General features: G+C 41.2%; 1 protein-coding gene across 2 annotated transcripts in view; it reads right to left on the bottom strand.

Annotated features, from left to right (window-relative positions):
- DCDC2 (doublecortin domain containing 2) overlaps positions 1 to 14043 on the bottom strand; it is a 146138-nt gene that overhangs the window by 129016 nt on the left and 3079 nt on the right. For both annotated transcript variants that reach the window (XM_010843512.1, XM_010843513.1), the window contains exon 3: positions 10893 to 10947. In XM_010843512.1, the coding sequence (XP_010841814.1) occupies positions 10893 to 10947 (55 nt within the window). The remainder of the gene's footprint in view (positions 1 to 10892; positions 10948 to 14043) is intronic.

Below are 14043 nucleotides of genomic sequence, written 5' to 3'. Positions count from 1 at the left end.
AGCATTGAAGCTAATTATTAATTAGGTCTACATAAATAGCTGTCTTTCTTCGGATTAACAACCGCTGGTATTACTTTTCCACCCTTCTATACTTTTTCAAAACTCTTTTCAGTCTCTTCCAATGACAATTACCTTGTTGTCATTTTTGATTGGCACATACTCAGTGTCTTAATGTGGCTAGAATCCAGCCCACTGCCTGGCATTCAGCAGGCTCTTGATAAATATTCTCAATGCTTTCGCATACTTGAGCAGCATTCAGTAAGTGGTTCAGCACAATTTGTCTTCCTTGGCCATACTTGCTATCTGGTTACATTTTCTTATTATTCCTATCACATAGAAAAATCATACTTCCATCATGAATTGTCCCTTTGACTCGAGAAAATGCAATAAGCTCATTACAATTACCCTAAAATGTGAACCTAAGTATTGATTTTCTAGTAGGTGCATAGTATCCATCAATGAAAAGTTTGGTATACCTTGGCAGAACTTCACATTATAATACATATGCCTAAAAATTCATCATCTGTGTTTCTAAATCTCATGCATCATAAGAACAAGATGTTCTTCTCTGTTCCACAGGGGATGCTGTTGGTGTTGCCAAAAGGACTTTATCTTGGGGCAAATAAAATGTCTTATTGAGAGTATTTCAATACTTCGATTAAGTGACTCTTTTAAATATTCACTGTTAGCTAGCAATTTAACTATTTTATTAGATACTTTTCATGTTTTTTCTTAAAAGGCTGATAATCATTTTATAAATGGTTTCTTATTAAATGTCTGTCTTTGCTTAGAACAGCTTATTACTATAAATAAAAAATATAAACATGCTCTAATTTATATGTCTTCCAATTTCATAGACATTCTAAATCATACCTAAATGCCAAGCAGAGAATGCAAGATATATGGAACAATCCCACAGCACATGTTTAATGGAAAAATTAAGACCCCAGCCTCTAACTTTTAGTCAGAGCTGATTAGGGTTACTAATGGATATTTTTCATCAGATCAATATTTTCTAGGTTGACACAAACACTCCTCTGTTTCTTCCTCTTATTCCCCATGCCCCCTCCCCCCACACACAGTTCAATACCAAGAAAAGAGATAAGACAGGAAAGTGTGAAAGAAAAATGAAATATGTCAGTTGTTCTTTAACAGAAAATTCTGTCTTCCTAGAGCCTTGGCAAGGTCATAGTCACCTTGGAATCGCCATGACTACTGATGTGAACTAGCTGTCCTTAAAAGAATCCTTCTTACTCTGCACTTACATTAGAGAGATGGGGGAAGATGTAAAATAAAAGACTGGAAAAGGGTTTCAATTATTGTTGGAAGAACTCACAAAAGTGGGTTTCATTTTCTTTGATGTTTTGATAAATTAGTAAACTTGATTAACATAATCTGGAAATCTTTCCCCAAGTTAAAGAAAGAAACATTTAGGAGTTTAACTATTTCGTAGTCCCCTCTTTGAACCCAGAATTCCAAAGCTAAAGATTAGTGAGTTAAACCACAGAGTCCCAAGCTTTCCCACAGTAAGGTTAATAATTACACCTGATTTGATGTCTAGAAACCCATTCCCAACCCAAAGCCTTTAAGTAGCAAACCTCACAGTATGTTTTATTGGAGATGATGCCTAATGATTAAACTGAAATGTGAAGTTTTAATAATGATATTCAAAATCTTAAAGACATTCACTGGAGTGACAGACCCAAAGTACAACACATGCTCCCACAAACTTTTCAGACCAGGGCAAGTTCTGAGGTTTCAAAACCTCACTTCCTTTGTTTCCTCCTCTCCAAGGTTCTTCTGCAGCACTCCCCCCCAACAAAGAAGAAACAAAGTTATCCAAATTCTCCATTGATGAAAATCTAAAATGAGAGAAGGGTATTCAAGAGGATCCAGTGGGATGCTTATTCGAAGAGGAGACATTCATTAGTGTCTTTGGATCTTAATCTGAAGATTTCTGCTTAAGACAGCAGGTCTCCCAACTGCAGGATGGGTCACTTTGAAGATGGTGAGGCCTGACCAGCTCTCTCTGCTTAGCTGTCACTGCACCTGTGACTGGCTCTCCACTAGCAGGTGAGGATGAGCAGGCAAATGAAGAAGAAAACCAGAGCTCTGATTTTTCTTCAAAAACTGTTTAGCCCTTAAAATGTGGGGTTATGAGCTAAAGAAATCCACAAGTTCTGCAGCAAAGATCAATGCTGGTAGAGTTAAAAGTAAAGGCATGACAAGCAAGGACGGCTAAAGAGCAGTCAACTCCATGAGGACAGGGGCCATGTTATTTGGTTCTCGGGTGACAAGCACGTAGTCACCTGGCACATAGCAGGCACACAATAAGCCCTTGTTAAGTGAATAGCATTCATTCAATACAATTTCAAAATATACTGCTGCTGCTGCTGCTGCTGCTGCTGCTGCTAAGTCGCTTCAGTCATGTCCGATGCTGTGTGACCCCATAGACAGCAGCCCACCAGGCTTCCCCGTGGGAGAATCTTGCCTGGGATTCTCCAGGCAAGAGTACTGGAGTGGGTTGCCATTTCCTTCTCCAATGCAGGAAAGTGAAAATTGCAAAATGTACTAGAGACAATAAATGTACACCAAAGACATTAAAGGAGAAGGAAATGGCAACCCACTCCAGTATTTTTGCCTGGAGAATTCCATAGATAGAGGAGCCTGGCAGGCTGCAATTACGACTGAGCACACACGCAGCAGATTCTAAGAGACAATAAATACACAAAGGTTTAATTATAACTAATTTTATCCCTGAAATGATAGATAGTAGCCATGAAGACTTATAAGTTATTTGAGACATCCCACTCATACATGAAACAGAATCACCAGGCACACGAGGAAAACAGGTATCTCCCTTAACTATGATAAGGAATGTTCAAAGCTATAGAGGATTAAAACTACTACCAGCCTATTAGAGATGCCTGGTGGCTCAGACAGCAAAGAATCTGCCTACAATGTGGGAAACCTGAGTTTGATCCCTGTGTCAGGAAGATCTCTTGGAGAAGAAAATGGCAACCCACTCCAGTATTCTGGCCTGGAGAATTCCATGGACACGGGAGCCTGGTGGGCTGTAGTCCATGGAGTCGCAAACAGTCAGACATGACAGAGCAACTCACACACACACACCAGCCTCTTAACGCTAGGTATTATACAGAATGAGCAGACCTCCCAGAGACTACAATCTAACCAGCAGCTCTGACACATGTGTTAAAGCCTCATCAGGTGAAGACTATCAGAAACAGGAACAAATCTGTAGTCAGACAAAATCAGATTTGTTGATTTTGTGCAGTGAGGGATGGCACTTGGAGAAGTCACAAAATGATGCTGAGAAAGAGGAGAAGGGAATCATCTTTCCTAAGGTTTGGGTTCTCGCTGGAGGATTCGAAGGTGAGTCTAGAGGAAGCAGATTCACTTCTGGGCTGAGGGCAGTTTGGAGGTGAAGTTACAAGTGGGGATTAACTAGGGGCTGTTATGAGGTGAGGGAGGTTTAGCAATTAAAGATGCCGGGTAGGGAATTCCCTGGCAATCCAGCCATTAGGATTTGGTGCTTTCACTGCTGTGGCCCAGGGTTTAATGCCTGGTCAGGGAACTAAGATCCTGCAAGCTCTGTGGCCTGGCCAAAAAATAAAAAGATGTCCAGTAAAATACAGGAGTAGTACAGCAAGTCTAGAGTGTCATCCACCAGAATGCAGTAATCACAGGAAGGGAGGCCCTTAGGGCATCTTACAGTGACAACATGACTGGGAGAAGCAGTGTTCTCTGTTAACTGTGGGCTTCCCTGGTAGCTCAGCTGGTAAAGAATCTGCCTGCAAGATCCTCTGGTGAAGGGATAAGCTACTCACTCCAGTACTCTTGGGCTTCCTTAGTGGCTCAGATAGTAAAGAATCCACCTGCAATGCAGGAGACCTGGGTTTGATCCCCAGGTTGGGAAGATCCCCTGGAGGAGGGCATGGCAACCCACTCCAGTATTCTTGCCTGGAGAATCCCATGGACAGAGGAGCCTGAAGGGTGATAGTGCAGGCAGCTGACCTGCTGTGTGTGTGTCCTCCGAGCCTGACTCATGGCAAGGCTGCCTTTGTTGCTTTTCTATCCAGTTGATTTTCACTATTTTTACTAGAGACAGGCTTTGATCCCTATACAGATATAAATATTAAATTATCTTCCTTAATCAAGGAGGAGAAAGGGACATTCTCAAAACCTTAAGCTAAGAGAAGTGGGCGAAAAATGAAAGATATTTGAAACCATTTCAAAACTGGCTAACCCATAAACCTATGGATTATGGATTACGGATTATGTAAACCCATCCACCCTTTTTCAGTCCTCCAAACATTCTTCCAGCCCAGCACATGTGCCCTCAATGATAATGGTTGATTTACTTCCCTGTCTCATCCTCTAGACTCCAAACTCCTAAAAGTACTCATTTTATACCTGGTGAGTCACAGCTCCTAGCACATCCTAAGTGCTCTGCACACTGTCTGCTTGTCTTCTCTGTAGAGAATGTGTTTCAGGGCCTCTTACAGTGAAACAGATTTTGGACCCTAAATAACTATTGAAGAATGTCATAATCTAAAGGATTCACTACATGGAGGCAACAGGGTGGAGCCAGCTGGCAGCATCTACAACCCCAAGTCAAAGAATGAAGCTCTCCTTTGATGAGTTCACAGATGACTTTGTTGCCACCTGATAGTTGAAAGCATTGGAAATAAATAGCTCAACACAAACAGGGTTGGACCCCTGAATCGCTTAGTACGCAGTACTAGGAATGTTCATATATCTATCTTTTCAGCAAAATTGTAAATTTCTTGGAGGTAAGAGGTTAGGCTTCAGCAATACATGAACTGTGAACTTCTAGATGTTCAAGCTGGTTTTAGAAAAGGCAGAGAAATCAGAGATCAAATTGCCAACATCCGCTGAATCATCGAAAAAGCAAGAGAGTTCCAGAAAAACACCTATTTCTGCTTTATTGACTATGCCAAAGCCTTTGACTATGTGGATCACAATAAACTATGGAAAATTCTGAAAGAGATGGGAATACCAGACCACCTGACCTGCCTCTTGAGAAACCTGTATGCAGCTCAGGGTGCAACAGTTAGAACTGGACATGGAACAACAGACTGGTTCCAAACAGGAAAAGGAGTATGTAAAGGCTGTTTATTGTCACCCTGCTTATTTAACTTATATGCAGAGTACATCATGGGAAACGTTGGGCTGGAGGAAGCACAAGCTGGAATCAAGATTTCCAGGAGAAATATCAATAACCTCAGATATGCAGATGACACCACCCTTATGGCAGAAAGTGAAGAACTAAAGAGCCTCCTGATGAAAGTAAAAGAGGAGAGTGAAAAAGTTGGCTTAAAGCTCAACATTCAGAAAACGAAGATCACGGCATCTGGTCCCACCACTTCATGGGAAATAGATGTGGAAACAGTGGAAACAGTGGCTGACTTTATTTTTCTGGGCTCCAAAATCACTGTAGATGGCGATTTCAGCCATGAAATTAAAAGATGCTTACTCCTTGGAAGGAAAGTTATGACCAACCTAGATAGCATATTCAAAAGCAGAGACATTACTTTGCCAAAAAAGGTCCATCTAGTCAAGGCTATGGTTTTTCCAGTATTCATGTACGGATGTGAGAGTTGGACTACAAAGAAAGCTGAGCGCCAAAGAATTGATGCTTTTGAACTGTGGTGTTGGAGAAGACTCTTGAGAGTCCCTTGGACTGCAAGGAGATTCAACTAGTCCATCCTAAAGGAGATCAGTCCTGAGTGTTCATTGGAAGGACTGATGTTGAAGCTGAAACTCCAATACTTTGGCCACCTGATGTGAAGAGTTGACTCATTTGAAAAGACCCTGAGGCTGGGAAAGATTGAGGGCAGGAGGAGAAGGGGACAACAGAGGATGAGATGGTTGGATGGCATCACCAACTCGATGGACATGGGTTGGGGTGAACTCTGGGAGATGGTGATGGACAGGGAGGCCTGGCGTTCTGTGGTTCATGGGGTCACACAGAGTTGGACATGACTGAGCGACTCAACTGAACTGAACTGAAGAGGTTATGTATGTCCTGTTAATCTTGCTTCCCTGCCCTCTGCCTACCATGCTGCACAGTATGGGAGTGTGATCACATGAAAGCTAAGTGGATAAAGTAGAAAAACAAGAACGTCCTTCAGTTAAGGCAAAAGGCTAAAAGGACAATGCAGGCTGGTAAGGAAGAGGAAAGGTGTCCACATGCAGACCAGAGGCTCCCAGTGCAGGGGTTCGGAGGGCTCCACAGACTGCTTGCTTCCATGACAGAGGCAAGGGGGAAGCTGGAACAAGGACACACAGAATGAAATCTAAAACCAGGCAGAGAGTGGAGGTGAAAGGAAGCAAAGAGAGGACTGAGAGGACATAAATAAAGAGATGAACACCAAGGTCAGAAGATGAGAACAGTCTTCATTAAAACTGATACAGGGAAAGTGGGAAGAAAGATGAAAATACAGATCAACACAATGACAGGGGAATAGAGGCAGGAGTCCAAGGAGAGCCTAGAAGATCTCTTGAGTTGGCTGTTAGTAAAAGCAAGAGCTGTGTGTAGAGAGGAAAGGAAAGGACTGTTGCTGTTGCCGCCAAGTCGCTTCAGTCATGTCCGACTCTGTTCGACCCCATGGACTGTAGCCCACCAGGCTCCCCCGTCCCTGGGATTCTCCAGGCAAGAACATTGGAGTGGGTTGCCATTTCCTTCTCCAATGCAGGAAAGTGAAAAGTGAAAGTGAAGCCGCTCAGTCATGTCTGACTTTTCGTGATCCCACGGACTGCAGCCTACCAGGCTCCTCCATCCATGGGATTTTCCAGGCAAGAGTAGTGGAGTGGGGTGCCGTCGCCTTCTCCAAAGAAAAGGGCATTGGCTCAGAACCCACAGCACTGCCCAACTTTGGAGCAGGTGCAAACCACCAGCCACCTTTTGGTTTTTTCTTTTTCCCATCTCCTTTTCTTCTCCATCTATCCTCCTGCTTTCTCTCCTTTCCTCCTGCTACAAAAAGTGTTGGCCAAATAAGACCACATACTTCTTTCAGGTTAGTGGAATGGATGCATTTGAGTTCTGCCTTTTTCTGTCTCAGTAACATGGGTATAGAGAAGGACTAGATGTCCTTCTAGTGTCTTTTCAACAATGAGCCTCATGGAATAGAAAAGTAATGGCAGAAACCACAACAGACCCTAGGACGTCAAGGTGGCATGCCTCATTTCGTGACTTGCAGTCAGCAAGTGGATACCATCGTGTCTAAATTATTGACCATCTAACGAACAACCAAATCATATTATGGACTCTGGTTTTCTGGGAGGAGGGGAGGAATGCTACTGACTCCGAGCACCCATTGGCTGGGTTTCCTTCCACGTGTGAAAATCTAGCCACCACAGCTGGGACCCAGGGCCACACATTCTACAAAACTGTGAAGGTCCTTCTACTATAACATGTTGTTGTTGTTCTTATAGTTGTTGTTTAGTCACCAAGTTGAGTCTGACTCTTTTGCAACCTCATAGACTGTAGCCCACTGGGCTCCTCCTTCCATGGGATTCTCCAGGCAAGAATACTGGAGTGGGTTGCCATTTCCTCCTCCAAGGGATCTTCCTGACCCAGGGATCGAACCTGGGTCTCCTGTATCAGCAGGTTGATTCTTTACCAATGAACCACCTGGAAAGCCCAATTATAACATGCACTGAGAAGAATTAGAATTAATACATTTTAAGCAGTTAGAAAAATGGAATCATTTACCTTAATGCGGTGACTTTTATCATGCAGCCTCAACACCAAAAACTTAAACAATATGAAATATGTCAGATTTGAGGGAAATGCCCCCAGTTTCGATGAGTAAATAGTTTTACTCACTCTTCATATTTAAACATCTTTGAATAAACATTGTTTGTGCTACTACTGCACTGAAATTTCTTCCCTGAAACAACTCTAAACTCTCCAATTCCATGTATTCATGTTCCCATTTCTAAGTTGTCTCTGAGTCCCTCTCTGTAATCGAAAATGTGTTAACTTACTCCAAAGAATGGTGGTTATCAACAGTTTTTTACTAGGTGTGCTTTTTTTTCCAGTAGACACAAATGTTGAAAGGAAATCACCACCTTAGATGGAGAAAATAGAATCTATATTTGTGAAAGGCCAGATTCTGTCAAGTTCGTTCTCAGACTTTGAACATAGATCATCCCCTAACTCACAAACTTGTTGAACTCTGTAAGTTTGATGGTAAATCACCTGTAGAAAAAAAGGGAGGTGTTTATGCCCAGTAAGAACTTCACAGACAAAAGTGAGATTCTCAGTGCAGCCCACGAAAGCTTTTCTGACCTATGCTCCACCTAAAACAGCAGCAATAAGGCTATAGAACCAACAGTGAAAGTGAGATCTCTATTGGGAAAGGCATTCAGCTTCCCCATTTTGGATGCCAAGAACCCAAAACTCTCCCTTTCTGACAATGAAAGCAGGGGTTCCCTTGCTCAAAGCAGGCTTGGAATGTGGTCGTGGTGTGGACATTGGGGAGGAGGGTCTCTGTGAAGACAAAGACTGGAAATGCATAGAACTTCCCTGGTGATCCAGTGCTTAAGACTCCAAGCTTCCACTGCAGGGTCATGGGTTTGATCCTTTGTGGGAAACTAAGATCTGGCTTACCAAGCAAAGGTGAGGCAAAAAAAAAGAGTAGGAATGCACAGTGAGGGAAGTGAAAACACTGTTCAGACTGGGAAAAAAGATTGTGCAGATCGCTCAGTCATGTCCAGCTCTTTGCGACCCCATGGAATTCTCCAGGCCAGACTGCTGGAATGGGTAGCCTTTCCCATCTCCAGGGGATCTTCCCAACCCAGGGATAAAACCCAGGTCTCTCACATTGCAGGCGGATTCTTTATCAGCTGAGCCACAAGGGAAGCAAGATTGGTGGGGGGGTTGGGGGAGAGCGGGCCAGGGAGGACAAAAGAGAGAGGGGGACTTGGGTAGGTAAAGGAAAGTGCTGAAGGTCACAAACAGTTTCTTACCTCTTCCTCCCATCTCCTTTGCATCCTCAAAATGTCTCTTTTTTGGCTCCCCTTTGCAAGACTGTGTGGGGAAGGATGGAGATGTGAAAGGCTCCAGCATATCCCACAAAGTTAGAGGAAATAAGAAGGCGCAGGTATCACCAGTAAGAAGTAAAGTGGGAGAGATGCGGTGTTCCAGAACAGAGAGAGATGCTAACATCTAGTTGGAGATGAGAGGTGGGTTTGTCACATGTAACATGTGTATTCATAAATCAAAACCTTGTCTGTGTAGCCTGGGCACCGGCCCAAAGAGAAATCAATAGTTACTGCTCCAAAGTGGAAGAACAATTAGCAAATAATTAATTAACTATAGAGTCCTTGTGAATGCTTCTTCTGTTAAGGTTAATATTTTTTTAAGTATATTCCCCAATTTTTTTGCACACCTCTTGAAATTTTCCAGGCATAATGTCTTCATCAAAGGCACTAGAATCCAGAATAAATATACATTCCTACTTTTTTTAGGAACTCACACATTTTAAATTCTATTGCAGAAAGTCGGCTTTAGTCACCAACCTCAAGCAAGGTGACTTACTTCAACCAGTCGTGTGGCCTTCAAACAAAATTATATCCGGAACTAATTTCCTAATGTCTTTTTTTACTACCTGCTACAGATTCTAACCATCAGTCATTCTCTCCCTGTAACATAAGTACTGCCTGAAATTTTTCTATTTTTGTCTATTTTAAGCTATAAATCTTATCACATACATGTGCAACTTTTCACACATTGTGTCAGCTTCTCACACATTGGACTAACTTATTTCACACGTTGAAAATCAAAAGTACAAATAATATTAATTATTTAAACAATGTCTGGGATTACCACCTCTTCTCGCAAATTATTTAAATAATGAATTTAACCTCACGTTATTAAAAATACTGCACAATTAAAATATTTTCCTATGTGTTTTTTTTCTAGAGAGACCTATATGATCCTGTTGGCATAAACACAGTATAAGAGGAAATGGAGAGAGCTGAGGATATTCCCGGGGGCGCCACACTACGAAAGAAGAAGAACTCCTTTCACTGTTGGCCATTTCTTCACTGGCGGAACACACCAGGAGCAATCGACAATGTGGGGGTCAAAATGGGAGAAGGGAAGTCTGGTCTGGTGAACAGAGTCCAAGTCTGGGTTTAACTATCTTTTTCCTTCTCACTGGGACAGTTAAAGCTGTTGCCTTAACTTTGCTTTTAATCTATTTTTTCATCCATGAGCTAAGAATACGTCCAGTAGAATACCCACCAGGGATGATTCCACTAGGGGTCCCAGATGCTACGTGGAATATAGTGTTAGGAACATCTATTTGTCAAGGCTCATTGCCAGTCTTCATGCCAGTTTTTGGTGACCACCGCTCAAGTGAACTTGAATGCCAGTTAAAATGGAGGTGTTTTCCTGATATTACAGGAAGTCTTAACACGCTCCCCTGAAAGCTTCTGGGTCAGTCAGGGTGATCCTGGTCATTTCAGACACTGAGCTGTCGGGAGTCGTTTAGCATGAGGGTGGGGGGTGTAGTTTTGGCAAAGACTGGTATCACGGTTACTAAGAGTCTCTTCCCACTTGACAGGAAAAATTCCTACAAATTCCAACCAGAGAATATACAGCTAGAAAATGGGAGAATAAGAGCATGTTGTATCTTGTCCTATATGCCTGAGGACGACTACTCGGCCTGTTTGTTTCCACTAATGGTCCAAAGGAAGAGTTATCTTTGCCTTAAAACATGTAACGTCCTATTCATATACATTAGACAGTTCATCTCTTACGATCAGGATGCCATCCAAATCTCTAAGACAGCAGCGTCAGAAACAGAAAGCGGTGCTGTTACTATTATTTGCATTACCTCTGTCCTCACAGCTTCCATTGGTCTTTTCTTGATTTCTCCTATGTCCAAGTAACTGGGGGGAATAAAAAGAATAAGGGTTCTTTTTATTACTTTTGAATCAGCTGTGTAAATTTCTTTTTTTAATTATTAAAAAGTAAAGCAAGCCATAGGACATGCTTAAGCCAAAAGCAAAAAAGTCAATAGCTACTAATCTAAAGCCATGAGAGTCACAGGAATGGCTTTCAGAGCTGACACATGTCTACTCTAAACCTGAATGAAATTGAAGCCTTAGAGATACATAGTTCTATCGTGGAACATTGTCCCCCACAATGGCTAGCTACTTACTGCATATACATTATTTCTCATTTTTATATCCATTTCGATACAAAGAGCAGTTTGTGTATAAAGCTCCTTAATGGTTCTATGAATCACAGACTTTAGGCCAAAGAGAGTCGTACAGATGCCATGCATTAGAGTAACAACTGTGAAAGGCTGAGAAAGCTTTTTCCCTAGGAGAGCACTTTAATGATCCAGAAATGCTCAGCCATGTGGGATGGTTTAGGCTCTGGTTCAGCTAAGAGACAGATGAGTGAACTAGTTAACCTCTGGAGACCCCTATTATTCCATAACTATTTGCTATATACATTAACTACTGAGCATTCTTTAGCTATAGCGTAAGCACAACCTAAAAGCTTTATACCTTTGTCAATTTCCAAGCTATATATCCATCACTGTGATCTGGTCCCATTGTGCTTCATACACAGAAGGTGATAAATAAATGTTTTAATATTAAAAATAAATATAAATCTAGCATTTAATTTACAACCATAGAAAGATACACTCTCTACCTCAACTACCATAATTGCTGAGATGCCCCCAAAAAAGCTTATATCAGAATTAATTTTGGCTACATCTTATTTTGTTGTTTTTTGGATAGAATGCTTCAGTCAATCATGCCTCTAGAAATCATCATCTATTTCCCTTAAATAAACTGTTATTACTTGCATAAAACAGTGCAAATTCTCCCTCTGTTTAGCAGATAATGGGTCTTTTGGAAATCTTCAGGGACTGGTTTCTGACAAAATAACAACACATTCTAACTGTCATGTGCAGGAAAGTCATCTCAGATCCACCAGATTAATGCAGTAGGATCAACTACTCAAAATGCATAAGGAAAACTTTGGGGAAAGTAATAATCTCTAGATGTCTCTTCTATAAAATAAACAGTTTGATAGCTACCTGAAGTTTAATCATGGTTTCAAAAATTTTAGAAGAAATATGAGTAAAAGATATTCAAGAAGAAAGTTGATCACTTTCATTTGAAAAATATTTTCCAGCATTGCTATCTCCCCCAGCATCATTCAGGGTCTTCCTGACATGAATTACCCTCAATATGTTCGGATTTTCCTTTGTTCTGCCAGTTTCCTAATTTGTTATATAAACTGAAAACTGCTAGTTGTATATTCAGCAAATATATTCAGCATTTAAATCTTCTTGGCTCCTATCATTATAACCATAGATACTACCACTTTAACACAAATAAATAAATTATTCATCTGTCAGCATGGAAAACAAACCATGGCCACTGTTATAACACACTCAGGGTTTTTGTGTGTGAGTGAAAAGCAAAAACAGCCGTGTAAATCTCTTATTATATATGTGTGTGTGTGTGTGTGTGTGTAAAGAATGATTTGAAGTGCACTTTCTATTTGATTTGGAACTATACTTGTTTTTATCTTTTGAGTTGGTAATGCTAAATAAACAAAAGAGAATATGAATTATTATTAAAGTGAGCCTGGAATTTTGAGCTGTTAATAGATTCTGAAGCAGGTTTCCATCCTCATGAAATTGCTTCATATGAAAGTTTTAACTTTAAAAATTAATGAAGTATATGATGAAAGAGACTGGACACCGAGATGCTTTGCATTCACAGAACACTTTGGTGCTTACAAAACACCTTCACATCCACAGCACTTACTTTCTACAATAACCCTGTAAGGTAGGAATGGTTATGTTCCTTTTCTGTGTTAGGAAACTGATAATTCACAAGGATTCTCAACTGAACTGCACAACGATACTGAGCTAATAAACGGCTCAATCTCAAGTCTCCTGATTCTCAGTTTTAAGTTCTAAGTTTCTTTGAAGCATAGTTTCATTTAGCGCTTTTCTAAGAAAGTTAGACAAAGCATACTAAAGGAGGTTTCAGAGAAGGGAAATTAAAGCCAAATACATCCCTCACCTCCCGTAAAAAGAATATCTGCATAACAAAAAGCGGAATACTTAGAACTCAACCTAAACAAATACATAAGGAAGTATATTACACAAATTTAGTGATATTTAGGGAAATAGTTCTATACAGTTAAAACCAGAATTCACAAGCACAGATTTTATGGTAAAGATTTTTTGGCCATCCTGAGGCCCAAGGTGAATTTTAATTAAAATACATTAAAAACTATGGGGGGTTAACTACAGAGTTATCATACAATCCAGCAATTCCACTCCTAGGTATATACCCAAGAGAAATGAAAACTTGCCGGGAGCCGGCATATTGCATATTGAGTGCATATTGCATATTGAGTGCAGCACTTTCCACAGCATCATCTTTCAGGATCTGGAATAGCTCAACTGGAATTCTATCACTGCCGGTAGCCAGTGTGAGGAACTCCGCCCATGACAAAGGTCATGAGGAAGGAGGCTCGGCATACGCAAAGGCGGGATCGAGCTTCAGGAGTCCCCCTGGAAATTCTCGAGCATATACCCCCAAAACCAGAGTCTGCCTACTTTCTGCTTTGTGCTTTCACCTACACCTCTGACTTTACGGGGGGCTGTCCCCCACTACCTCTCTGAAAAAAGAGTTAGCTTACAGCTCCAGTTAATAATTCCTGGGTGTGACAGTGTTTAACCTACAAACTCCTTTGGAAATCCTCTAGCCTGCCTGAATAGGTTTTTCCGGCCACATGTGATTGTTCAGAGCCTCCCAACTGTGAGAGGCAGGAGATGTTCTAAACTGTCTAAATACAGATTCCTTTGAGCAGTTAAAAGATTGATTAGAAATTGTATTGGTGAAGGAATTTTCACTTGTTGGGCCAATGTTTGCTGCTAAGTCTCCATATCCCTTACCTGCTGTGTCCCTGGCAGTGTATTGATTAATATAACTGGTGTAAGTAGT

The sequence above is a fragment of the Bison bison genome, unplaced genomic scaffold (genome assembly GCF_000754665.1).
Source record: "Bison bison bison isolate TAMUID 2011002044 unplaced genomic scaffold, Bison_UMD1.0 scf7180017864182, whole genome shotgun sequence".
Taxonomy (NCBI): Eukaryota; Metazoa; Chordata; class Mammalia; order Artiodactyla; family Bovidae; genus Bison; species Bison bison.
This window is presented reverse-complemented; position numbering and strand designations above follow the sequence as displayed.